At 35.6% G+C, this 26572-nt stretch overlaps 3 protein-coding genes across 3 annotated transcripts; all 3 read left to right on the forward strand.

The window, feature by feature from the left end:
* Positions 1-312: 312 nt before the first annotated feature.
* LOC121242140 lies at positions 313-2313 on the forward strand. The gene is made up of 4 exons (XM_041140045.1): positions 313-400; positions 1185-1330; positions 1723-1869; positions 1978-2313. The coding sequence occupies exons 1-4, from the start codon at positions 313-315 to the stop codon at positions 2311-2313; spliced, it is 717 nt and encodes a 238-aa protein (XP_040995979.1).
* Positions 2314-4341: 2028 nt separating this feature from the next.
* Positions 4342-18049, forward strand: LOC121243390. The gene is made up of 7 exons (XM_041141506.1): positions 4342-4544; positions 5772-5858; positions 6099-6365; positions 16781-16942; positions 17113-17166; positions 17338-17484; positions 17606-18049. Exons 1-7 carry the CDS (start codon positions 4392-4394, stop codon positions 17984-17986), a joined length of 1251 nt encoding a protein of 416 aa, XP_040997440.1. The 5' UTR covers positions 4342-4391; the 3' UTR covers positions 17987-18049.
* Positions 18050-21070: 3021 nt separating this feature from the next.
* LOC121243392 lies at positions 21071-23583 on the forward strand. The gene is made up of 7 exons (XM_041141508.1): positions 21071-21249; positions 21320-21406; positions 21568-21861; positions 22067-22231; positions 22506-22559; positions 22652-22798; positions 23055-23583. The coding sequence occupies exons 1-7, from the start codon at positions 21097-21099 to the stop codon at positions 23280-23282; spliced, it is 1128 nt and encodes a 375-aa protein (XP_040997442.1). The 5' UTR covers positions 21071-21096; the 3' UTR covers positions 23283-23583.
* The last annotated feature ends 2989 nt before the right edge of the window (positions 23584-26572 follow it).

Raw genomic sequence — 26572 nt, forward strand, 5'->3', positions numbered from 1 at the left:
TCTCAATCTCATATCTCTGTCCTGAATTGATGACTTCAGGAAGATTCTCATAGATATATAAGATGGTAAAATAAAATAGAAAAATATGGATAAATTAAAAAAAGCTATATGAATATATATGTTGAACCATATAAAGGGCATAGTTTTTGTTTCGTTATTTATTTGAAATAATTTTTTTCTTCTAATTTTACATAATATTTTAACATAGAAATATAAGCAAAGTTCAATTTTAATAACATTATATTATATTGATACTAACCTTTCAGAGAACTTTAAAAAAAAAAAAAAAAACAACAACACAGCACCATTTCTATGACGACTGAGATTCATTCATGTGCTCTTGTAAGATCCCTATTGCATGAAATTCGAAGATGTAAATGGAAATCTGATGATTGGAAAGGTAATCATGCAAACTTCGATGATACCTGTCCCTCCATATCACCAATAAATTTGAATGTCTAAACTGTAATCCAAACTACATATAGTATTTGGTTTTAGAATGACTAAGTACTGCCTGTGAAAGCTTCATAAAATGTACCTTCTTGGATACCAGGACATTAAGCTACTTTGAAAGATACTTTCATAAATTTTCCATTAGAAGAGTTTCAAGGATCAATGTTTTTCTGAAGTTAGTGTCAAATTGAAGAAGTTTCTTGTGGGGATAGATAAAAAAAAAAAAAAATGGGAAAAAGGTTCTGTTCTCATGGTTTAAAGTTGAAAGACATGGTCAAGTTTTTCAGGGTGTTACTAATCTGTTATGGGGTTGTGAATGGTAAGACAATCTCTAGGCAGAAGGTTTTGGAAATTGAAAGGAGAATAAATCGCATCAGTAGGCATGTAGTAAAAAGTATACAGGTGCTTTTGTTCTTGTTAACTCTCCTTCCTTTTCTTTGTCTTCCCATGTTGGAATGATTTGTCAACTTCATGGCCAGAAAGTAATATGAGTAGAATACCAGAGGTTAAAAGGCTTGAGAAAATTTGATACAACTTTTCAAAAGGGGGGTTTGAAAAATATTGTTTGAAAAAAATATACCATTTGAAAGCTCATCACCAGCATTCCAAAATGGACTTATTGGTTTTAACTTTTGCTTCAATTTTTTGTGGAATCTGGAAAGTATGCTTAATTATACTGGTGTATATAGAGTGCAGATGGAGATACTATTGATTGCATAGACATCTATAAGCATATGGTTACATATACTTGGGAGCAAAAGGAGATATCAAAGTTTGGAACCCCTACGTTGAGTCGGATGATGAGTACAGTACTTCTGAAGTTCGTCTTCTCAGTGGCCCTAACAATGATTTTGAGAGCATTGAAGCTGGATGGGCGGTAATTAGCATAACCACTCTAGAGTTACTTGAGCATCTTAGGGTTCCTTGAGTTGCTACACTACTGCTAATATAGTTGTATTTACTTGTGTATCATGATGAATCCTCAAGTTTTTAGCCTTTTCAACTCAGTGTATATCTTTAATATGTAACCATTTGTTACTCCAGTTAAATCCAAGCATATGCGGGGACAGATAGAGTCGTTTATTTGCATATTGGATGGTAAATTACAGCAATCATATGTTAAAATACCATAAATCTCTAAATCAGATGTAATGATGAGTGTTTTTGTTCAGAGTTCTTGAGTTTGAATATGGACTCCACATTTAATGATTTTGTAGCAGTTTCTTTGGAGACAGACACGTAAAAAGTATGATAGTTCTGTTCTTTTAGGCTGATGCTTCAAAGACAACAGGTTGCTTTGATCTCACTTGTCCTGGTTTTGTTCAAACCAGCCATATAATTGCTCTTGGAGCAGCAATTCATCCAATCTCATTGCCTGATGAACTTCCATATCAAATAACCATTTACATCTTTAAGGTGAGGAAATGAGCTTTCACTACTTCTACCTTTTTTTTCTTTTTGAGTAATGTTATTCATCATTCTTTTAACCATCTTGCTATTTACTATCTTACCTTATGATTTTAGGATCCAAACATGGGTAATTGGTGGCTGCAGAATGGAGATAGAATCAACATTGGATATTGGCCACCTGAATTATTCAGAGCTTTGAGCTCCCAAGCAGTAGCTGTGGAGTGGGGAGGTGAAGTATACAGCTCCAAACTGGGTCATGCTCCCCACACTGCAACAGCAATGGGTAATGGAAACTTCCCAGACCCTAATTGGGGCAATTCAGGTTGGATAAAAAGAATGCGAATTCATGACAATTCTGCTGCCTTGAAGTTCCCAGATTATGTGAGTGATTATGTTGAAGATCCTGAGTTTTATTATGGAGGGCCTGGAAAAAATTTTATATGCCCATAATTAAGGACATATTTTGCTCCACCATTTATTTGATATTTTTATTTTCATTGTCATCTTTTTGTTTTGATCAATTTGGATTTATCAATTTTATCCTGCTTGATTGAGGGAAAAATATAAGTACATATCGATAAACTACAAAAATTTAAAAAAAAAAAAAAAAAAAAAAAAAAACACTTCATGACATGTTAACTATACGAGAAATTCTATACGGAAGCCACCACACACCTTTATCTAATTAATATTTGATCTTTCACGTTTATCGTTTTATCTTAATGCTTAAATATGTGTTCATTTAAATAAAATGATAAAAATAATAGATTACATATTGATTAGATGAAGATGTGTAGTGTAAGGCTTCTTTGTAGTATTTCTCTAACTATATATTTATTGAAATTATAAACTCATAAACTCATCAAGTCTTAATTTGAAACCCCATAAATGATATTGACTGTTGAAGACAGTTTCCAAATAAAAAATGATAAACACAATACTTTTCACAATCATGTTTTAAAATTAGGGGGTAATATTGTAAAATACCATATAAAAGTAAAACCACTTTACAAAAATACTCTCATTTTACATCATGTATTGTGAAAAATATTGTGTGTATCATTACTCGACCAAAAAATAATACAAAAATAAAAAAAATATAATTACTACACTCTCATGATATTTATAATTATATTGTATTCATGCGGCATTATTTATATCTAATAATTGAAAAATAATGCTACATCAGCGCAAGGATTTCAGTTGAAAAATGAATAGCTAAAATCTTAATAAATCCTAGAGTAGACATAAATGGAAAAAAAAAAAAAAAAAACTCTAACTCCAGAAACCATTTTGGTGAACAAAAACCGTAGGGTGTCGATTCGTATTCGTGAGTCGTGTTCATAGGTCGTATTTGTATCGTGTCAAGTTATGAGTATTAGATTATATGAGTCTCCTAAATCCAATCCATTTAATTAAACAGGTTAGATCCTAAAAATTCAAACCCAATCCGTTTAATTAATGGATGACATGACACGGCTCGCTTAACCCGTTTAATAATTAACTAATTTTATTGGGTTACCTTGGACACGAATCTATTTCAACCCATTTAGCCTGCTCTAACCCGCTTCATATAAATGAGTTGAACTTATCCGTATATTTATTTTTTAACTCAATTAATTTAATTTCATATATAATACAAAAATAACTATATAAATAGTTTACAATTACAATTGGTTCCTGGTAAAATATTTTATTATCAATATCCAAATCAATAATATATAATAAAAAAACAAATATTTTTATAAAATAAAATTACATATTAACAAAAAAGTTTATAGTCTAAAAAATTACGTAATCAAATACTAATATTAATATCACATATTCTCAACAATAAAAAATAATACATTTAAGACTAATCATTTATAAAATATAAAATAGAATTTATTCATGTTATATGGGTTTAACATGCTTATTTATCGTATCTTGTCAGGTCAAGTCGTTTTGACACAAATCTATTTATATCAAATTTAAACCCGTTTATTTTGTATCGTGCCATATTCGTATCTGGTTCACAAGTCAATGCGAATATTAAAATGTATTGGCCAATAAAGAAAGACTTTTCTGTCTCAAGAATAAAAAAATTAAAAAAATTTATTTACAAAATGAATTCGTACATCATTTTTTGTTTGGTTTCAATTAGTATAGTTTAATTTTGCAGCTCATATTTTTGTTTTTCTATGGAAACAGAAGTAAGATTACTCAGGAGAACCAATTATTGAAACTCAGTTTTAATGACTAATCAACTCAATTAAACATATTATGTTTTTGTGTAATTAATGAGCCACCTCCGATCCTTCATGTTAATTGATTGCTGAGCCAGGCTCGTAATTATATCTGTTTTGGTGACATCTCTCTTTCCAGAATTGTTCCTTCTAATTAATTGTGTATATCCAATAATCTACAAATAATGGCAAGAGTTTAACTATCCTGACCTTCTATATATCTCCATCTCTCAAGCTTAAACGCCACTCTCATTACATTCTGTTTGTTTGTTTGTGAGAGAGAGAGAGAGAGACAGAGAGAGAATGGGGAAAAGAAAGATAGTGATTTTGTTGTTTTCAATGGCTTTGCTTGTCTTCAGTTGTGTAGTTGATGTGAAAGCTGAAGCTACAAAAACTTTATCAGAAGTTAATAGGAAACTGAAGCTTCTCAATAAGCCAGCAGTCAAGAGCATTAAGGTATGTGTGTTCTTTTCCTTCATCATTCATTGTGTTACCTATTTCCATGCCAAGTTTGTTCTCAATCCAATTATATATACCTCTCACTACAACATAAATACTGTTTTTGTCCCAAAAAACATCAGTTTTGTAGCAAGTAACTCTGTATGGTGTAACTTGTTTCATGTAACTCTGCGATTTTATGTTGTAATTTGTTCTTTGTAACTTTGAGGCTTTATGTTGTACCTTGTTATGATTAATGATATCGCCCGTTGAACCATATAAAGGGTATAGTTTTTGTTTCATTATTTATTTGAGATCATTTTTTTCTTCTAATTTTACATAATATTTTAACATAGAAAAATATAAGCAAAGTTCAATTTTAATAACATTATATTGATACTAACCTTTTCAGAGACCCTTTTTTAAATAAAAAAAAAACAACACAGCACCAATTCTATGACGACTGAGATTCATTCATGTGTTCTTGTAAGATCCATATTGCATTTTGAAATTTGAAGATGTAAATGAAAATCTGATGATTGGAAAGGTGAATCATGCAAACTTTGATGATATTGTCCCTACTCCCTCCATATCACCAATACATTTGAACGTCTAAACTGTAATCCAAACTACATATGGTATTTGGTTTTAGAATGACTAAGTACTGCCTGCACTGACAGCTTCATAAAATGTTCCTTGTTGGATGCCGGGACATTAAGCTACTTTGAAAGATACTTTCATAAATTTTCCATTAGAAGAGTTTCAAGGATCAATGTTTTTTTGAAGTTAGTGTCAAATTGAAGAAGTTTCTTGTGGGGATAGATAAAAAAAAATGGGAAAAAGGTTCTGTTCTCATAGTTTGAAGTTCAAAGACATGGTCAAGTTTTTCAGGGTGTTGTGAATGGTAAGACAGTCTCTAGGCAGAAAGTTTTGGAAGTTGAAAGGAAAATAAATCGCATCAACAGGCATGCAGTAACAAGTATACATGTACTTTTGTTCTTGTTAACTCTTCCTTCCTTTTCTTTTTCTTCCCTTGTTGGAATGATTTGTTAAGCTCTTGGCCAGAGGTTAAAAGGCTTGAGAAAAATTGATACAGCTTTTGAAAAGGGGGGTTTGAAAAATATTGTTTGAAAAAATACTATTTGAAAGCTCATCACCAGCATTCCAAAATGGACTTATTGGTTTAACTTTTGCTTCAATTTTTGGCGGAATCTGGAAAGTATGCTTAATTATACTGGTGTATAGAGTGCAGATGGAGATACTATTGATTGCATAGACATCTATAAGCAGCCAGCCCTTGAGCATCCTGCTTTAAGGAATCACACCATTCAGGTCCCCCTATTACCTTTCTTGGGTGTGTGCTCATGTGTGTATATACATATCATTTTCTACACTGCTAGCATGACAAGATTTAATTTGTAAAAGAAATTAAAAATTAAATTATCCTGCAAATCAAATCCTTTCATATTAACAGTGTAGGTGTGTGTCCTCTTTCCAGATATACAAGTAAAAAAACTCTTTTGTAAGATTAGGTAGCATTGCTTGGACTCACATCATTGGCTCTTCTTGTAGATGACACCTAGCTATGATCCAAGCGAGACCAAAACAATGTCAAAATGGGATCATGAAGTCTCTTCCGTGACTGTTACATCACAACTATGGCAGAAAAGTGGAAGCTGTCCCAAGGGAACAATCCCCATTAGAAGGATTCGAAGAAGTGATCTACTTAAAGCTGGCAATTCAGTTGAGAACTATGGAAGGAAGAAACCAAGCTTTCTACATCAAGTTGCTCAGCTAAATGGCAGTCAGAACTCAAACCTTCTACAAATGAATCACTCGGTACTGAGCCTCACTCTCAATTTTGAGAATTACAGTTTCTTTCTGTTCCCCACAAACATTTTTTTATTCTAAAATACTTGTTGGGAATAAGTGTAGCTGGGACTAACACGAAGTATAGTAGCGGAACTAAACGAAAGAAATAGATGACAATCACACAGAAAGAACACCAAGAATTAAGTGGTTCGACTCAAAACGAGCCTACGTCCACTGGTGGGGTCGGTATCGAAGATTTCACTATCAACAAAGATGGAGTACAAATCAATACAACAAAACTTCACAAGGAAGTTATCTCTCAAACTCTCTCTAGACTTCTCTCTCAAGAAAACACTAAACAAGAGCAAAATGTGAATTCTGAAGTCCTTAATCACAAATGAGAGAGGCGCCGTTTGATATTTATAGCAAAAAGTGAGAATTCACTTTTGTGAACATTGGCTCGAGCGAACGTCGAGCGAGTGTCGAGCGAACGTAGATATTCTGTACTTCGCTCAAGCAAACAGTTGTGCGAGAGTCGAGCGAAGCTCTCTGCCTGAACTCGCTCGAGCTGTGTGTCGAGCGAGGGTCGAGCGAAGCTCTCTGACTTGGATATTGCTCGAGCTGAATGTCGAGCAATACTTGAGCGAAGTTCTCTGTCTGAATTCGCTCGAGCTGAACGTCGAGCGAATGTTGAGCGAAGCTCTCTGTTTGACTTCGCTCGAGCTGAGTGAACCTCCGCTCGAGCGAACGTACGACACTTGCACTGTTCAATCAGAATTCAAGCCACCTCATAACAAATCTCCACCTTGGCTTGAACTCTGCCAAAACACCAAAAAACCTCCGACCACAAAACCAATCCCACCACCACCAAATCCCTTACGGGAATAACAAAATGCGAACACCAATCAAGTCCAAACAAAGTTTGAACTTGTATACTGCAACTGGCTTAGTCATCATATCTGCTGGATTCTCTGTAGTAGCAATCTTCAGAATCTGTATAGCACCCTTTATAACAATCTCTCTGAGAAAATGGTACCTGACATCAATGTGCTTCGTTCTTTCATGATACATTTGATTTTTGGTCAAATGTATTGCACTCTGACTGTCACAGAATACTGAGATCCTATCTTGTTGTAAACCCAAGTCATTGACCAAGCCTTTCAACCAAATGGCCTCCTTAACAGCCTCTGCTGCTGCCATGTACTCTGCTTCGGTAGTTGATAAAGCAACAGTGGATTGCAGTGTTGCTTTCCAACTAATAGCTTACCCACACAGAGTGAAAACATAACCTGTCAATGATCTTCTTTTATCTAAGTCTCCAGCATAATCTGAATCAACAAAACCAGTAACTTTGGGACTGAGATCGACATCTCTATCAAATATTAACCCAAAGTTCAGGGTTCCCCTCAAATACCTGAGTATCCATTTCACAGCCTGCCAATGAGTCTTACCTGGGTTAGCCATATACCTGCTAACTACGCTCACTGCCTGTGAAATGTCTGGGCGGGTGCAAACCATTGCATACATGATGCTGCCAACTGCATTTGAATAAGGAACACTAGCCATGGACTGTTCCTCTTCATCTGTCTGAGGAGATAGGCAAGCTGAAAGCTTAAAGTGCGTAGCAAGTGGTGTATTTACTGGTTTGGAATCAAACATCCCAAATCTCTGAAGCACTTTCTCAATATACTTTCCCTGGGACAAGTACAACTTTCCAGCTTTCCTATCTCTGAAGATTTCCATTCCCAAAATCTTCTTTGCAGCACCTAAGTCTTTCATTTCAAACTCATTTCTGAGTTGGGTCTTTAACAAACCTATGTCAAATATGCTTCTGGCAGCAATAAGCATATCATCAACATATAATAGCAAATAAATGAAAGACTTATCAGATAATTCCTTATGATAAACACAACTATCATAGTTACTTCTCAAATAACCATGATCAATCATAAAGGAATCAAACCGCTTATACCATTGCCTTGGCGACTGCTTCAAACCATATAAAGACTTCTTCAATCTGCACACATGATCTTCCTTGTTTTCAACAATGAATCCCTCTGGCTGATGCATGTAAATGGTCTCTTCAAGTTCACCATGTAGGAACGCTGTTTTAACATCAAGTTGCTGTAGCTCTAAGTCATACAATGCTACTAAAGCTAGTAGCAATCTGATCGAACTGTGTTTCACCACTGGAGAGAAGACTTCAGTGAAGTCAATGCCTTCTCTCTGACTGAAGCCCTTAGCAACTAAGCGTGCCTTGTACCTTGCATCTGTATCACCCTGGATTCCCTCTTTTCTTTTGAAAACCCATTTGCAGCCAACAGTCTTTACCTTCTTTGGCAACAGAACCAAATTCCATGTTTGGTTTTTGTGAAGAGACTCAATCTCTTCAGTCATAGCTGCGCACCACTGTGCAGATTCTACGCTCTTGACAGCTTCTGAATAACTGGAAGGTTCCTGACCAACAAAATTCTCTGCCGTAGTAAGAGCATACATAACCATATCTGCATGAGCATATCTCTGAGGTGGTCTAATCTGCCTCCTCTGTCTACCAGTCGCTATACTGTAGTCTTGCTCACCTTGTGCACCGCTACTTGAATCAGAATCATGCTCATCTTCAATCGCATGATCTTGGGCACTGTTGGGCAGCCCTTGTGATGCTTCCACCTGAAACTCCACCTGCTTTCTAACATCCTGTTCTTGTCCTGTAGACTCAGAATTCTCCTTCCTCGGTCTAAGCATGGATTTTTCATCAAAAGTGACATCCCTACTGATTACAAACTTGGGTGATCTAGGATCAGTACACCACAACCTGAATCCCTTCACCCCACTGGCATACCCAATGAATATGCCCTTCTTTGCCCTTGGCTCAAGTTTTCCATCATTAACATGAAAATATGCAGGACATCCAAAAATTTTCAAATTTGAATAATCAGCAGGAGTATCAGACCATACCTCATTTGGAGTCTTCAAACCAATCACTGTGGCTGGAGAGCGATTGACCAAGTAACAGGCCGTGTTGATTGCTTCAGCCCAGAAATCCTTAGCCAAGCCTGCATTAGAAAGCATGCTGCGAGCTCTCTCCAAGAGGGTCCTGTTCATCCGTTCAGCTACCCCATTTTGCTGTAGAGTATGTCTAACTGTACGATGTCTGGCAATACCCTCATTTTTGCAAAATTCATCAAACTCACCTCCGCAGAACTCCATACCGTTGTCAGTGCGAAGTCGCTTGATTTTCTTGCCCGTCTGATTTTCAATCAAAGCTTTCCACTGTTTGAAGTTGACAAACACATCACTTTTCTGCTTCAAAAAGTAGACCCAAACCTTCCGAGAGAAATCATCAATGAACGTAAGCAAATATTGAGCTCCACCTTTTGACGGGACAGAAGATGGGCCCCAAAGATCAGAATGAATGTAGTCCACAGAACTTTTGGTTCTGTGAACCCCTGTAGAGAACTGAACTTTGCACTGTTTGCCAAACACACAATGCTCACAGAAATCCAGTTTCCCTATCTTCTGATCACATAACAAACCCTGCTTACTCAGAATTGACATTCCCTTTTCACTCATATGACCCAACCGCATATGCCACAAACGAGTGACATCTGAATCTGGATCATCAGAAACTGACACTGCAGCTGCACCTGTCACGGTAGAGCCCTGAAGGAAATAAAGACCATTTGTCTTATCTCCTTTCATCACAACCATAGAGCCCTTACTGACTCTGATAGCTCCACCTTCACCAGTGTACTTGTAGTCCAGAGAATCAAGAGTACCCAAAGAAATAAGATTCTTTTTCAAATCTGGAATATGTCGAACATTAGACAAAGTCCGGACAATTCCATCAAACATCTTGATTCTGACTGAACCAATTCCAGCAATTTTACAACCCATATCATTCCCTAACAAAACAGAACCTCCGTTGACCGATTCATAGTTAGTGAACCAGTCCCTCTTGGGACACATATGGAAAGTGCAAGCTGAGTCCAAAACCCACTTGTCACTAAAGCGACTATTGGAGTCGCTTATTGCTAGAACAAGATCTAGGTCGTTAGACCTATCATCAGCAACACTAACGGCATTAGATGAACTAGTGCCGTCCTCTTTGTTTTTCAATTTTGGACACTCGTTCTTGTAGTGACCAAACTTATGGCAGTAATGACATTTGACGTTTTTCTTACTGAACGTTGTTTGTGAACTGCCCCTGGATTTCCCCTTATTCTTCTCTGAACCCCTGTCATTCGATCTACCCCTGCTTGAGGACCCCTTAACAAACAAACCACTAGCTTGTTCATTAGTGTTCTTCACACTCAATTTATTCCTCAACTCCTTAGAATTCAAAGCAGACTTTACATCTACCAAGGAAATTGTATTTCTACCATACAACATGGAATTCACAAAGTTCTCAAAAGATGTGGGTAATGAACATAAAATAATTAACGCTTGATCTTCTTCTTCAAGCTTAATATCTATGTTCCTCATATCCATAATGAGTTTATTAAACTCATCTAGGTGTTCAGAAATAAGAGTACCTTCCTTCATTTTTAGAGTGTATAACCGTTGTTTCAAATACAACCGGTTAGTGAGAGATCTCTTCATGTACAGATTCTCAAGTGCAGACCAGAGACCAATTGCTGTTTCCTCATCAGCAACCTCTCTTAAAACTCCATCAGATAGTGACAAAAGAATAGTACTGTGTACCTTTTCTTCTTCTTCTTTCGAAGGAGCCGGAGAATCTTCAGATACTGACGCTTCTAATACTTTTGACAAGCCCTGTTGTCGCAGTAAAGCCTTCATCTTGATGCGCCATAGACTGAAACTGTTCTGACCGTCAAATTTCTCCACTTCGAACTTAGCCATAGCCATCCCTCCAGATCCTGAGCAAAGCTCTGATACCAGTTTGTTGGGAATAAGTGTAGCTGGGACTAACACGAAGTATAGTAGCGGAACTAAACGAAAGAAATAGATGACAATCACACAGAAAGAACACCAAGAATTAAGTGGTTCGACTCAAAACGAGCCTACGTCCACTGGTGGGGTCGGTATCGAAGATTTCACTATCAACAAAGATGGAGTACAAATCAATACAACAAAACTTCACAAGGAAGTTATCTCTCAAACTCTCTCTAGACTTCTCTCTCAAGAAAACACTAAACAAGAGCAAAATGTGAATTCTGAAGTCCTTAATCACAAATGAGAGAGGCGCCGTTTGATATTTATAGCAAAAAGTGAGAATTCACTTTTGTGAACATTGGCTCGAGCGAACGTCGAGCGAGTGTCGAGCGAACGTAGATATTCTGTACTTCGCTCAAGCAAACAGTTGTGCGAGAGTCGAGCGAAGCTCTCTGCCTGAACTCGCTCGAGCTGTGTGTCGAGCGAGGGTCGAGCGAAGCTCTCTGACTTGGATATTGCTCGAGCTGAATGTCGAGCAATACTTGAGCGAAGTTCTCTGTCTGAATTCGCTCGAGCTGAACGTCGAGCGAATGTTGAGCGAAGCTCTCTGTTTGACTTCGCTCGAGCTGAGTGAACCTCCGCTCGAGCGAACGTACGACACTTGCACTGTTCAATCAGAATTCAAGCCACCTCATAACAAATCTCCACCTTGGCTTGAACTCTGCCAAAACACCAAAAAACCTCCGACCACAAAACCAATCCCACCACCACCAAATCCCTTACGGGAATAACAAAATGCGAACACCAATCAAGTCCAAACAAAGTTTGAACTTGTATACTGCAACTGGCTTAGTCATCATATCTGCTGGATTCTCTGTAGTAGCAATCTTCAGAATCTGTATAGCACCCTTTATAACAATCTCTCTGAGAAAATGGTACCTGACATCAATGTGCTTCGTTCTTTCATGATACATTTGATTTTTGGTCAAATGTATTGCACTCTGACTGTCACAGAATACTGAGATCCTATCTTGTTGTAAACCCAAGTCATTGACCAAGCCTTTCAACCAAATGGCCTCCTTAACAGCCTCTGCTGCTGCCATGTACTCTGCTTCGGTAGTTGATAAAGCAACAGTGGATTGCAGTGTTGCTTTCCAACTAATAGCTTACCCACACAGAGTGAAAACATAACCTGTCAATGATCTTCTTTTATCTAAGTCTCCAGCATAATCTGAATCAACAAAACCAGTAACTTTGGGACTGAGATCGACATCTCTATCAAATATTAACCCAAAGTTCAGGGTTCCCCTCAAATACCTGAGTATCCATTTCACAGCCTGCCAATGAGTCTTACCTGGGTTAGCCATATACCTGCTAACTACGCTCACTGCCTGTGAAATGTCTGGGCGGGTGCAAACCATTGCATACATGATGCTGCCAACTGCATTTGAATAAGGAACACTAGCCATGGACTGTTCCTCTTCATCTGTCTGAGGAGATAGGCAAGCTGAAAGCTTAAAGTGCGTAGCAAGTGGTGTATTTACTGGTTTGGAATCAAACATCCCAAATCTCTGAAGCACTTTCTCAATATACTTTCCCTGGGACAAGTACAACTTTCCAGCTTTCCTATCTCTGAAGATTTCCATTCCCAAAATCTTCTTTGCAGCACCTAAGTCTTTCATTTCAAACTCATTTCTGAGTTGGGTCTTTAACAAACCTATGTCAAATATGCTTCTGGCAGCAATAAGCATATCATCAACATATAATAGCAAATAAATGAAAGACTTATCAGATAATTCCTTATGATAAACACAACTATCATAGTTACTTCTCAAATAACCATGATCAATCATAAAGGAATCAAACCGCTTATACCATTGCCTTGGCGACTGCTTCAAACCATATAAAGACTTCTTCAATCTGCACACATGATCTTCCTTGTTTTCAACAATGAATCCCTCTGGCTGATGCATGTAAATGGTCTCTTCAAGTTCACCATGTAGGAACGCTGTTTTAACATCAAGTTGCTGTAGCTCTAAGTCATACAATGCTACTAAAGCTAGTAGCAATCTGATCGAACTGTGTTTCACCACTGGAGAGAAGACTTCAGTGAAGTCAATGCCTTCTCTCTGACTGAAGCCCTTAGCAACTAAGCGTGCCTTGTACCTTGCATCTGTATCACCCTGGATTCCCTCTTTTCTTTTGAAAACCCATTTGCAGCCAACAGTCTTTACCTTCTTTGGCAACAGAACCAAATTCCATGTTTGGTTTTTGTGAAGAGACTCAATCTCTTCAGTCATAGCTGCGCACCACTGTGCAGATTCTACGCTCTTGACAGCTTCTGAATAACTGGAAGGTTCCTGACCAACAAAATTCTCTGCCGTAGTAAGAGCATACATAACCATATCTGCATGAGCATATCTCTGAGGTGGTCTAATCTGCCTCCTCTGTCTACCAGTCGCTATACTGTAGTCTTGCTCACCTTGTGCGCCGCTACTTGAATCAGAATCATGCTCATCTTCAATCGCATGATCTTGGGCACTGTTGGGCAGCCCTTGTGATGCTTCCACCTGAAACTCCACCTGCTTTCTAACATCCTGTTCTTGTCCTGTAGACTCAGAATTCTCCTTCCTCGGTCTAAGCATGGATTTTTCATCAAAAGTGACATCCCTACTGATTACAAACTTGGGTGATCTAGGATCAGTACACCACAACCTGAATCCCTTCACCCCACTGGCATACCCAATGAATATGCCCTTCTTTGCCCTTGGCTCAAGTTTTCCATCATTAACATGAAAATATGCAGGACATCCAAAAATTTTCAAATTTGAATAATCAGCAGGAGTATCAGACCATACCTCATTTGGAGTCTTCAAACCAATCACTGTGGCTGGAGAGCGATTGACCAAGTAACAGGCCGTGTTGATTGCTTCAGCCCAGAAATCCTTAGCCAAGCCTGCATTAGAAAGCATGCTGCGAGCTCTCTCCAAGAGGGTCCTGTTCATCCGTTCAGCTACCCCATTTTGCTGTAGAGTATGTCTAACTGTACGATGTCTGGCAATACCCTCATTTTTGCAAAATTCATCAAACTCACCTCCGCAGAACTCCATACCGTTGTCAGTGCGAAGTCGCTTGATTTTCTTGCCCGTCTGATTTTCAATCAAAGCTTTCCACTGTTTGAAGTTGACAAACACATCACTTTTCTGCTTCAAAAAGTAGACCCAAACCTTCCGAGAGAAATCATCAATGAACGTAAGCAAATATTGAGCTCCACCTTTTGACGGGACAGAAGATGGGCCCCAAAGATCAGAATGAATGTAGTCCACAGAACTTTTGGTTCTGTGAACCCCTGTAGAGAACTGAACTTTGCACTGTTTGCCAAACACACAATGCTCACAGAAATCCAGTTTCCCTATCTTCTGATCACATAACAAACCCTGCTTACTCAGAATTGACATTCCCTTTTCACTCATATGACCCAACCGCATATGCCACAAACGAGTGACATCTGAATCTGGATCATCAGAAACTGACACTGCAGCTGCACCTGTCACGGTAGAGCCCTGAAGGAAATAAAGACCATTTGTCTTATCTCCTTTCATCACAACCATAGAGCCCTTACTGACTCTGATAGCTCCACCTTCACCAGTGTACTTGTAGTCCAGAGAATCAAGAGTACCCAAAGAAATAAGATTCTTTTTCAAATCTGGAATATGTCGAACATTAGACAAAGTCCGGACAATTCCATCAAACATCTTGATTCTGACTGAACCAATTCCAGCAATTTTACAACCCATATCATTCCCTAACAAAACAGAACCTCCGTTGACCGATTCATAGTTAGTGAACCAGTCCCTCTTGGGACACATATGGAAAGTGCAAGCTGAGTCCAAAACCCACTTGTCACTAAAGCGACTATTGGAGTCGCTTATTGCTAGAACAAGATCTAGGTCGTTAGACCTATCATCAGCAACACTAACGGCATTAGATGAACTAGTGCCGTCCTCTTTGTTTTTCAATTTTGGACACTCGTTCTTGTAGTGACCAAACTTATGGCAGTAATGACATTTGACGTTTTTCTTACTGAACGTTGTTTGTGAACTGCCCCTGGATTTCCCCTTATTCTTCTCTGAACCCCTGTCATTCGATCTACCCCTGCTTGAGGACCCCTTAACAAACAAACCACTAGCTTGTTCATTAGTGTTCTTCACACTCAATTTATTCCTCAACTCCTTAGAATTCAAAGCAGACTTTACATCTACCAAGGAAATTGTATTTCTACCATACAACATGGAATTCACAAAGTTCTCAAAAGATGTGGGTAATGAACATAAAATAATTAACGCTTGATCTTCTTCTTCAAGCTTAATATCTATGTTCCTCATATCCATAATGAGTTTATTAAACTCATCTAGGTGTTCAGAAATAAGAGTACCTTCCTTCATTTTTAGAGTGTATAACCGTTGTTTCAAATACAACCGGTTAGTGAGAGATCTCTTCATGTACAGATTCTCAAGTGCAGACCAGAGACCAATTGCTGTTTCCTCATCAGCAACCTCTCTTAAAACTCCATCAGATAGTGACAAAAGAATAGTACTGTGTACCTTTTCTTCTTCTTCTTTCGAAGGAGCCGGAGAATCTTCAGATACTGACGCTTCTAATACTTTTGACAAGCCCTGTTGTCGCAGTAAAGCCTTCATCTTGATGCGCCATAGACTGAAACTGTTCTGACCGTCAAATTTCTCCACTTCGAACTTAGCCATAGCCATCCCTCCAGATCCTGAGCAAAGCTCTGATACCAGTTTGTTGGGAATAAGTGTAGCTGGGACTAACACGAAGTATAGTAGCGGAACTAAACGAAAGAAATAGATGACAATCACACTGAAAGAACACCAAGAATTAAGTGGTTCGACTCAAAACGAGCCTACGTCCACTGGTGGGGTCGGTATCGAAGATTTCACTATCAACAAAGATGGAGTACAAATCAATACAACAAAACTTCACAAGGAAGTTATCTCTCAAACTCTCTCTAGACTTCTCTCTCAAGAAAACACTAAACAAGAGCAAAATGTGAATTCTGAAGTCCTTAATCACAAATGAGAGAGGCGCCGTTTGATATTTATAGCAAAAAGTGAGAATTCACTTTTGTGAACATTGGCTCGAGCGAACGTCGAGCGAGTGTCGAGCGAACGTAGATATTCTGTACTTCGCTCAAGCAAACAGTTGTGCGAGAGTCGAGCGAAGCTCTCTGCCTGAACTCGCTCGAGCTGTGTGTCGAGCGAGGGTCGAGCGAAGCTCTCTGACTTGGATATTGCTCGAGCTGAATGTCGAGCAATACTTGAGCGAAGTTCTCTGTCTGAATTCGCTCGAGCTGAACGTCGAGCGAATGTTGAGCGAAGCTCTCTGTTTGACTTCGCTCGAGCTGAGTGAACCTCCGCTCGAGCGAACGTACGACACTTGCACTGTTCAATCAGAATTCAAGCCACCTCATAACAATACTTCTGCAATATTGCTCTTTCGATAGTCTGACTCAGGGTTATGTGAATCAGAAGGCAATATTGGTGACATATGGTTACAGATACTTGGGAGCAAAAGGAGATATCAAAGTTTGGAACCCCTACGTTGAGTCGGATGATGAGTACAGTACTTCTGAAGTTCGTCTTCTCAATGGCCCTAACAATGATTTTGAGAGCATTGAAGCTGGATGGGCGGTAATTAGCATAACCACTCTAGAGTTACTTGAGCATCTTAGGGTTCCTTGAGTTGCTGCACTACTACTAATATAGTTGTATTTACTTGTGTATCATGATGAATCCTCAAGTATTTTAGCCTTTTCAACTCAGTGTATATCTTTAATATGTAACCATTTGTTACTCTTCAGGTAAATCCAAGCATATACGGGGATAGACAGAGTCGTTTATTTGCATATTGGACGGTAAATTACAGCAACCATATGTTAAAATACCATAAAGCTCTAAATCAGATGTAATGATGAGTGTTTTTGTTTAGAGTTCTTGAGTTTGAATATGGACTCCACATTTAGTGATTTTGTAGTAGTTTCTTTGGAGACAGACACGTAAAAAATATGATAATTCTGTTCTTTTAGGCTGATGGTTCGAAGACAACAGGTTGCTTTGATCTTACTTGTCCTGGTTTTGTTCAAACCAGCCATATAATTGCTCTTGGAGCAGCAATTCATCCAATCTCATTGCCTGATGAACTTCCATATCAAATAACCATTTACATCTTTAAGGTGAGGAAATGAGCTTCACTACTTCTACCTTTTTTTTTTTTTTTTTTTTTTCTTTTCGAGTAATGTTATTCACCATTCGTTTAACCATCTTGCTATTTACTATCTTACCTTCTGACTTTAGGATCCGAAAACGGGTAATTGGTGGCTGCAGAATGGAGATAGAATCAACATTGGATATTGGCCACCTGAATTATTCAGAGCTTTGAGCTCCCAAGCAGTAGCTGTGGAGTGGGGAGGTGAAGTATACAGCTCCAAACTGGGTCATGCTCCCCACACTGCAACAGCAATGGGTAATGGAAACTTCCCAGACCCTAATTGGGGCAATTCAGGTTGGATAAAAAGAATGCGAATTCATGACAATTCTGCTGCCTTGAAGTTCCCAGATTGGGTTGAAACTTACGCGGATGAGTTCAACTGTTACGATGCTTATTATGTGAGTGATTATGTTGAAGATCCTGAGTTTTATTATGGAGGGCCTGGAAAAAATTTTATATGCCAATAATTAAGGACTTATAATGTCTGCTAGGATGGTAATTTGATGAAAAGTTATTTTTGGAGATTGTTATATTTTTGTTGAAAAATTCTAAACGTAAACCTCACACTCCTGCACATCACTTAAAAACATATGATTTTATCCTCATATTTTATGAAATGTGAAATATGAAGATAAAAAAATAAAATTACATATTTTTAAGTAGTGTGCAGAGTGAGACTTCTATGTAGCATGACTCATTTTTGTTAAATAAATGTACCAAACTTAACTACCAGTTATAATCCCTTTTTATAGTTGGAATGTAATAGATAGGAGGGAATGGAAAAAGATACTTTGGCATTAAGTTCTTGTCAAACTCGAGCTCTTCAATAAGATACATGAGATAGACATGTGAAGTGAGACTTATTTCAATAGTACATGTTCGAAAAAATTCACACTGTTAATAATAAATGTTGTAGAGTTTACTTCATTGGATAGTACAAACTTTAGGAGAAATGAGATGAAGGAGAGTGAGGATTAATGAAAACTTGACCAAAACCTGCATAATATCCTTTATATTTTGTTAAAAATTCTAAACTACTCCCTTTTTAGTTTCACTGTTAATTTTTTTTTTTTCATTTTCTATCTCTCTTCACTCTTTGATTAATCTAGTTTTGCTCCACCACGTACTTGATATTTTTATTTTCATTCTCATCTTTTTGTTTTGATCAATTTATCCTGCTTGATTAAGTAAATATCGATAAACTACAAAAATTAAAAAAAAAAACACTTAATGACTTGTTAACTATACGAGAAATTCTACACGGAAGCCACCACACACTTCCACTTAATCAATATTTAATTTTTCATGTTTGTCGTTTTATCTTAATGGTTAAATATTTGTGCGCTTAAATAGAACGATAAAAATAACAAATTACATGTTGATTAGATGGAGGTGTGTGGTGTAAGATTTTCTTGACATAGCATTTCTCTAACTATATATTTATTAAAGTTATAAACTCATCAAGACTTAATTAGAAACCCCAAAAATGATATTGACTGCTAAAGACAGTTTCCAAATATGGCTGAGGAGTTTAAAATGTTGATTAGTATCATGATACCAAGGATTAAATATTTTAGAGTTTAGTTTTAATCGAATTATTGTGCTTACACTGAGAGATGGTTCTATAATATTTATTGTTAGTTATTTGAGTTTTTTTGGATAATATTAAATATTCAATAAATGTATAAAACTGCAATTTATTTATCTAATAAATCCCTTACATTCTAAACTCTAGCAGCTAAAGGAAGTATGCATTAGTCCTATTGAGATTGTAGAGTTGGACTAACTAATATGGCTTAAAGGTATCTCTTTAGTTCCCCGTCTCGAGTATTCAGACTTAACCTTTTTCAGTTGAAAAATGAACAGCCAAAATCTTAATAACTAAATCCTAGAGTTGACATAAATTATAAAAAAAAAAACTCTATAATCCAACCCATTTTGGTGAAAAAAAATAAAACATTTACGTAGAGGTATCAATTCGTGTTTGTGAGTCGTATTCGTGTCATGACAAGTCATGAATATTAGACTATATAAGTTTACTCAAACCTAACTCATTTAATTAAATAGGGTGTTCGGCCCTAAAAACTCAAATCCAACCTGTTTAATTAACGGGTGACTCGACATGACCCATTTAACCGATTTAGTAATTAACTAATTTTATTGGGTTAACCCAAACATGAACCCGTTTCAATGACCCGTATATTTTTTTTTTAACTCAATTAATATAATTTCATATATAATACAATAATAACTATATATAAATAATTTACAATGCTTCAAAAAAAAAAAATACAATTAGAATTGGATTCATGGTAAAATATTTTATTATCAATATCCAAACCATTAATATATAAAAAAAACTAATATTTTTATAAAATAAAATTACATATTAACAAAACAAGTTTATAGTTTGAGATATTACATAGTCAAATACGAATATTAATATCACATATTCCCAACAAAAAAAAAAAAGACATTTAAGACAAAACATTTATAAAATTTAAAAATAAAATTTATTGATGTTATACTGATTTTGCTAGTTGACCCATAATTAACATGCTTATTTATCGTATCTTGTCAGGTTAAGTCGTTTGCCGCATTCGTATCTGGTTTACGGATCGACGCGAATATTAAAATGTATTGGCTAAAGACTTTTTTGTCTCAAGAATGAAAACAATTGAAATAAATTATTTACAAAATGAATTCGTACAGCATTTTTTTGTTTGGTTTCAATTAGTATAGTTTAATTTTACAGCTTTGAAGGAGATACGCAGCTGGCAATAGGAGCCATAAACAATAGAGAAACCTCTACTTAATGGCACATTGACCCCATCATTGAAGATATCAAGCACATCTTTGCCCTCTCAAAGGTTTTGAAATTTTGCCAAAATTCATCGATCTGCAAATTGATGTGCGCACTCTGTAGCATAATAGGCAGCAACCAACCTTGTTTTTAATTGTATATCTACTAACCTTTTATCTAGATGTCTGTTGTGTTTCTTGATAGTAGAAAAGATCCACCCCAAATTTTGTAATACTTTACTTATTTATAATATACGCAATCTTGTTTAGAAAAAAAAAAGTTTAATTTTGCGGCTCATATTTTTGTTTTTGAATAGTACTGCTTATTATCCTAACTTCTATCATCTTTTCATCATTTTATGATATGGCATTAGGTGATTGAAAATTATTTATTGTATTTTACTTGTAAACTTATTATTTAATATCATATCATGAGATGATGGAAGGATAATAGAAGATGAGATGATGAATAAATTTTTTCTTTTGTTTTTATATGAAAACATATGTAAGATTAGTCAGATGAATCAATTATTGACACTAAGTTTTAATGACTAGTCAACTCAATTAAACATATTATGTTTTTGTGTAATTAATGATTCTTTTCAGAATTGTTCATTCTAATTAATTGTGTATAATCTACAAATAATGGCAAGAGTTTAACTATCCTGACCTTCTATATATCTCCATCTCTCAAGGCTTAAACGCCACTCTCATTACATTCTGTTGTTTGTTTGTGTGTGATAGAGAGAGAGAGAGAGAGAGAGAGAGAGAGAGAATGGGGAAAAGAAAGAAAGTGATTTTGTTGTTTTCAATGGCTTTGCTTGTCTTGAGTTGTAAAGTTGATGCGAAAGCTGAAGCTACAACAACTTTATCAGAAGTTAATAGGAAACTGAAGCTTCTCAATAAACCTGCACTCAAGAGCATTAAGGTATGTGTGTTCTACCAATGCTTTTGTCATGATCCAAAGATTTCTACCAGTGCTTTAATGGTTATTGCAGACTGAAGATGGAGAGATTATCGACTGCGTGGATATCTACAAACAACCTGCTTTTGATCATCCTGCATTAAGGAACCACACTATTCAGGTGCATTTGCTTTCATGATCATAACCCTTTTGTCTCTTTTACTCAAATCTTAGTTGAATTATCCGAGTAATTATCAAATAGTTCCGGAATATATGGATATGTGATTCCATAAGAATACACTGTCATTGAGTCTCGTAACAAATGTTCCATGTCAAATGCAGATGAGACCCAGCTTTACTATCCAAGATGAGACTTCAAGCACAAAAGTTGACTCCCCTCCGGCTCCGGCGCTGTCTCAGACGTGGCAAAAGAGTGGAAGTTGTCCAGAGGGAACCGTTCCCATTCGCAGAATACGAAAGGAAGACTTGTTGAGGGCTGCTTCCCTTGAGCACTTCGGAAGGGATGGCCCTCGGACTTCTTGGGCAGTGAACGCAGCAGCAACAAATGGCCAAAGTAGGCATTTTGTTCATCTTAATGGCTCCAAAATCCCAATTTTTCCCATGCCCGATCATTCGGTAATTTTCACATGCTGCCAACGAATTAAATGTTTATACCTAATTTGTCTTGAAAATATAATCAAATACATGATATACATGCTCATTTATTAATTTATTCAAACTCTCAACCAATAAATTTGAACTGTCATACATATATATATATATGGATCCTTTTAGCTTGATCCAGTGCTGATTTGTTTGGCGATATTGTTTCTTGAACCAGACTGCATTTCTGGTCACAAAGGGATACAATTACGTTGGAGCTAGAGGGGGAATAAATGCTTGGAGTCCAAGAGTTGAATCTGCCGATGAGTATACTACTGGCCAAATTTGGATTAAGAACGGACCCCCCGGCATCAATTTTGAAAGTGTAGAAGCAGGCTGGATGGTTTGTGCACTCACCCAAGCAAATCAATTGACCTCTCAAATTGACTAAGGGAAATGATATTTATAATTTTAAGATATACGAGTTTTGTGTATTTTTTATGAAAAAAGTGGGTGCATTTGAAGATTACATGAAAAAATTAATTTTTTAATAATAAATTTTATTTTTTTTCAAAAAAAATGTATAAAATTTATATATTTTAAGATTATATTTAACATTACTCGATGAATCTGTTTAACATTCTGTGCACTACTTTTTTTTTTTTTTTTTTTTTCAGGTCAACCCGAAATTATTTGGTGGTGCAGAGCCTCGGCTTTTTGCACGTTGGACTGTGAGTATACTTTCTTCTTGGAACAAATGGTAATTAGCTACGAATTTATGAGAATTTATTGGTTTCTTCTTGTTTTGTCCATTTTTTGTCAGTTGGATGGGTACGAAAAGACAGGTTGCATTAACCTCGTTTGCCCTGGGTTCGTACAAACTAGCGAAACCATCTTATTAGGAGGAATTCTTCAACCTTTGTCACAGAAAAATGGACCGCAGTATCAGATCAACCTCATGATGGACCATGTAAAAATTCTCTCCCTCTCTTTTTCATGATGATCAGAGTTATCTATACAAATGCTTTGCATCTAAACCCTTGATTTTGCATATGACATAAAATTGATGATAATTTTGATGCTAAGAACGTGACTACAACGACGATAATTTCGTTGCAAATAGTGGATATTTTTATTTATTTTTTTATTTTTTTCTTAATATGTGTATAGTGTAAGGCTGTTGAATAGAATTTTTCTTGCACCGGCCTATGTGTTTTTTGTTTTAGGATCCAAGTACCGGAAATTGGTGGCTACACACTAGTCAGGATATAATAGGGTATTGGCCGGGACCTATCCTGTCTTATTTGAAAAAAAGTGCAACCACAATTGAATGGGGAGGAGATGTTTATAGCAAGAAGGTGAACGGAAACAGCCCCACACTGCAACAGCCATGGGGAGTGGGGATTTTGCAGCCGGGCGCATGGGATCAGCAGCTTATGTTGGGCAGTACATGATTGTGGATAGTTACCTAAGGTTGAAGAACCCTGAATGGGTAGATGTTTTCGCCGAGGAACCCAACTGCTACACCGCCACCAACTTCCCGGAGACTCCTAAATCAGAGGCTGTTTTTTACTATGGAGGGCCTGGTCGGAACCCTCATTGTCCATGAGGTCGAGCAACCATGCTGGAAAAGGTTATGGTTGGATGTGCATATATGCATGGCTAGGCTTGTTTTAGCAGTTTGAATATGTATTAGTAATGTTCTATCTCAATGAAACTTAAAATTATAAAACCAGTTCCGTTAATATATATGGTGCAAAAATCTGCCATTGATACTTTTGCTAATGATACTTTTGCATAACTCATAAATAAAGTATTGTTTTTTGAAACTATCATGCATCGCCATTAACCGAGCCTTTGTGAGATGAGAGTTCATATTTTTACCTGTTGAGCCTGTTAGCTTAGGTTACGTTTGGGTACCAAGAGTATCTCAAGTACTCTCACTACTATTCTTTACTTTATTATTACTTTTTACCTATTTTTTTACGATTCATTACTTTTTACCTACTATTCATTATTCTATTATTACTTTTTCATTATTTTTTCACTACTATTTACAAACATTCTCAATGCTTCTCAGATATTCTCACTACCTAAACGTAGCCTTAGCCAGCTCATAACATGTTAACCTTTGGCTGCGGCCACTACCTTGTTGAACGAACACTTTGTGGTGAGGAGGTTTTTTTCCCATCTAACATATGAGAGCTAGCAAGTAAGGGGATGAAAACCATGGATTATGTGCACCAAGTTTGCGCAGAAATTATAAAGGTTAAAGACATCATGGGGCTAAAGAAGGAATGATAATTCTATTTAAAGATAGAACTCTTTCATTAAATGTGATGGGGATGTGTATTTGGATCTATACTCGAATTTTTAAAACTGAGCAAATACTCGTCCGGGTAAAACCTGGACGGGTATCCTGTTTTAGAATCGAATATCTGGATTGCAAATGGTATCTGGTTTTAACTCTATTTTTTAACTCTAGTTTTTGTACATACAAAATGACGTCATTTTGAAATAAAAATTCAATTTTTTTTTAAAAAAATACCTGATTACATATAACCATTTAAATAATCAAATCCATAACTAGATTCGAACGATAACCGTCCGAATTCACCTAGATTTTCGAGTTTTAGACTAGACTGAAAAAAATCCAACTGGATGTACACTAAAAGGCGTGCACAATGTCTTGATATCCATGATTTATTGTAAAAATATTATTTTAATTTTAAGACTTAAAAGAAGAAGTAAACATATAATTTAAGCATCTAAGCTAATTATTTGGTGAACCGTATAAATTATAGATTTTTTTTTATATGCCTAATTTCTTTGTAATCCTAAAATTTGGATAAAACATTTAAAAAATCTATAAAGTGTAACGTTGTTTGTAACCTAATCGAGCTCATGCTTAAAAAAAAAAAAAAAAAAAAAAGGCTCAAATATTAGCTCCACGGGCCTCATCATTCAACTTCAGGGGGTTGCCAGCATTGCCTCATCCGAATAAGCCTGATGGCCTCTTGAAGCATGTCACTTTTTTTGGAATAATGCCAGAGGTATCGCTGGTAGCTCACATTTTTTTAATTATTTTTTTATATAAAATTTTTTAACAATTTTAAATATTTTAAAAAAATAAAAAATTTATAATATTATTAAAAAATAATTCTTTAATTATGAAGTAAAATAAAAAATTATATAAAATAAATTTTTTTATTTTATTTCGTGATTAAGGAAATATTTTTAATATTTTTTTTTTTTTTACTTTATGATTAAAGAAGTATTTTTTTAATAATGTTCTAAATTTATTTTATTTTTTTAAATATTTAAAAATATTAAATTTTTTTTTTTTTATAAAAATAACTAAAAAAAACATATAAAAAAACGCATATTAGAATCAACTGTGACTCTAGTAGCACTTATTTATTTATTTTTTTTTTGGGTGGCTTCCAAGTGAATCCAGCTGTACTTGGAAACAAAAGTACACTGGTTTTTACCCCAGATTGCAAAGTATTTCCTGCAAAGGTCCAAAACCTTCAAGTAAAGACAAAGTGATAGAGAATAAAAAACTTGTTAAACAAATAGTATATTATTTGTAAAGCAGAAAAGAACAAACCATGTGACCAAATTTAATTTATGTGGGCCAACAATAAAAACTATTTTTATACCTTTTATCTCCTTTTCACTCTAAATTTTTTAATAAATGGATAATATTTGTGTTGAAATTGAAAGTGCAAGATGTTAAACTCTTAGCTCATAATACAACCTCACAGAAAAATTATTATTTTAAAATTTTGAGTTAAATACATATATTTTAAATAATAATTCTATTTAAAAGTTTTTTTACAGTACACACTATTTACGTGACATAATTTAATTTAAAAAATAAATTTTAAAAAATAAATTTTATAAATCAAATTATATCATATGAATAATGTGGGATATAAAAATATTTACATAGCATTATTCTAAAACTAAAATAAATATGATCAACAATTAAAATTAAAATAAAAATTAAGATAATTATATAAGAAAAAAATAATTTGTATAGATGTAGAACGTGTGTCCTGTACATGCTCTTTGAAAAAGTAATATTCTGGCTTGTTTTGCTTTTAAGATTAAGGTTTCGTTTGGAAACATAATTTATCTCAACTCATCTCAATTTATCATTATAATTTTTTTAAATTTTAACACAAAATATAATAAATAATTCAACTTTTTCAAATCTCAAAACAATAATAATAATAATAAATAATATTCTAATAATATTTTATCAACTCAATTTACTTCAACATCCAAACACACCTTAAAACTTAAAATTTTGAAAATTTTGAAAGTTTTGAAAACCTCTCATTTCATTATTACAACGTTTTTAAATTCTTACACAAAATAAAATAAATAATTCAACTTTTTCAAATCTCAAAATAAAAGTAATATTAAAAAATATATTTTAATAATATTTTATTCACTTTTTAATTTTAATTTCAATTCAGCTCATCTCATTTATTTTAACATTATTTTATTTTATTTTTAACTTTTATCATCTCAGATTCTCACTCACTGTGAAATCTCCTTTAATCTCATTTTCCTATTCCGTGCAGGATTTTGTGCTCTAGTCCGTGCATATAGCACCACTAGCAAAGCTGCAAAAGCCAGGTCATTCTATAATGAGCTTCCAGCTCTGTCCAAAGAGGGCCCCACAACTCCGCACTTTTCCCTTTTCCCTTGTAAGATTACGATCTATCTTCAC

The sequence above is a fragment of the Juglans microcarpa x Juglans regia genome, chromosome 8D, assembly GCF_004785595.1.
Source record: "Juglans microcarpa x Juglans regia isolate MS1-56 chromosome 8D, Jm3101_v1.0, whole genome shotgun sequence".
Classification (NCBI taxonomy): Eukaryota; Viridiplantae; Streptophyta; class Magnoliopsida; order Fagales; family Juglandaceae; genus Juglans; species Juglans microcarpa x Juglans regia.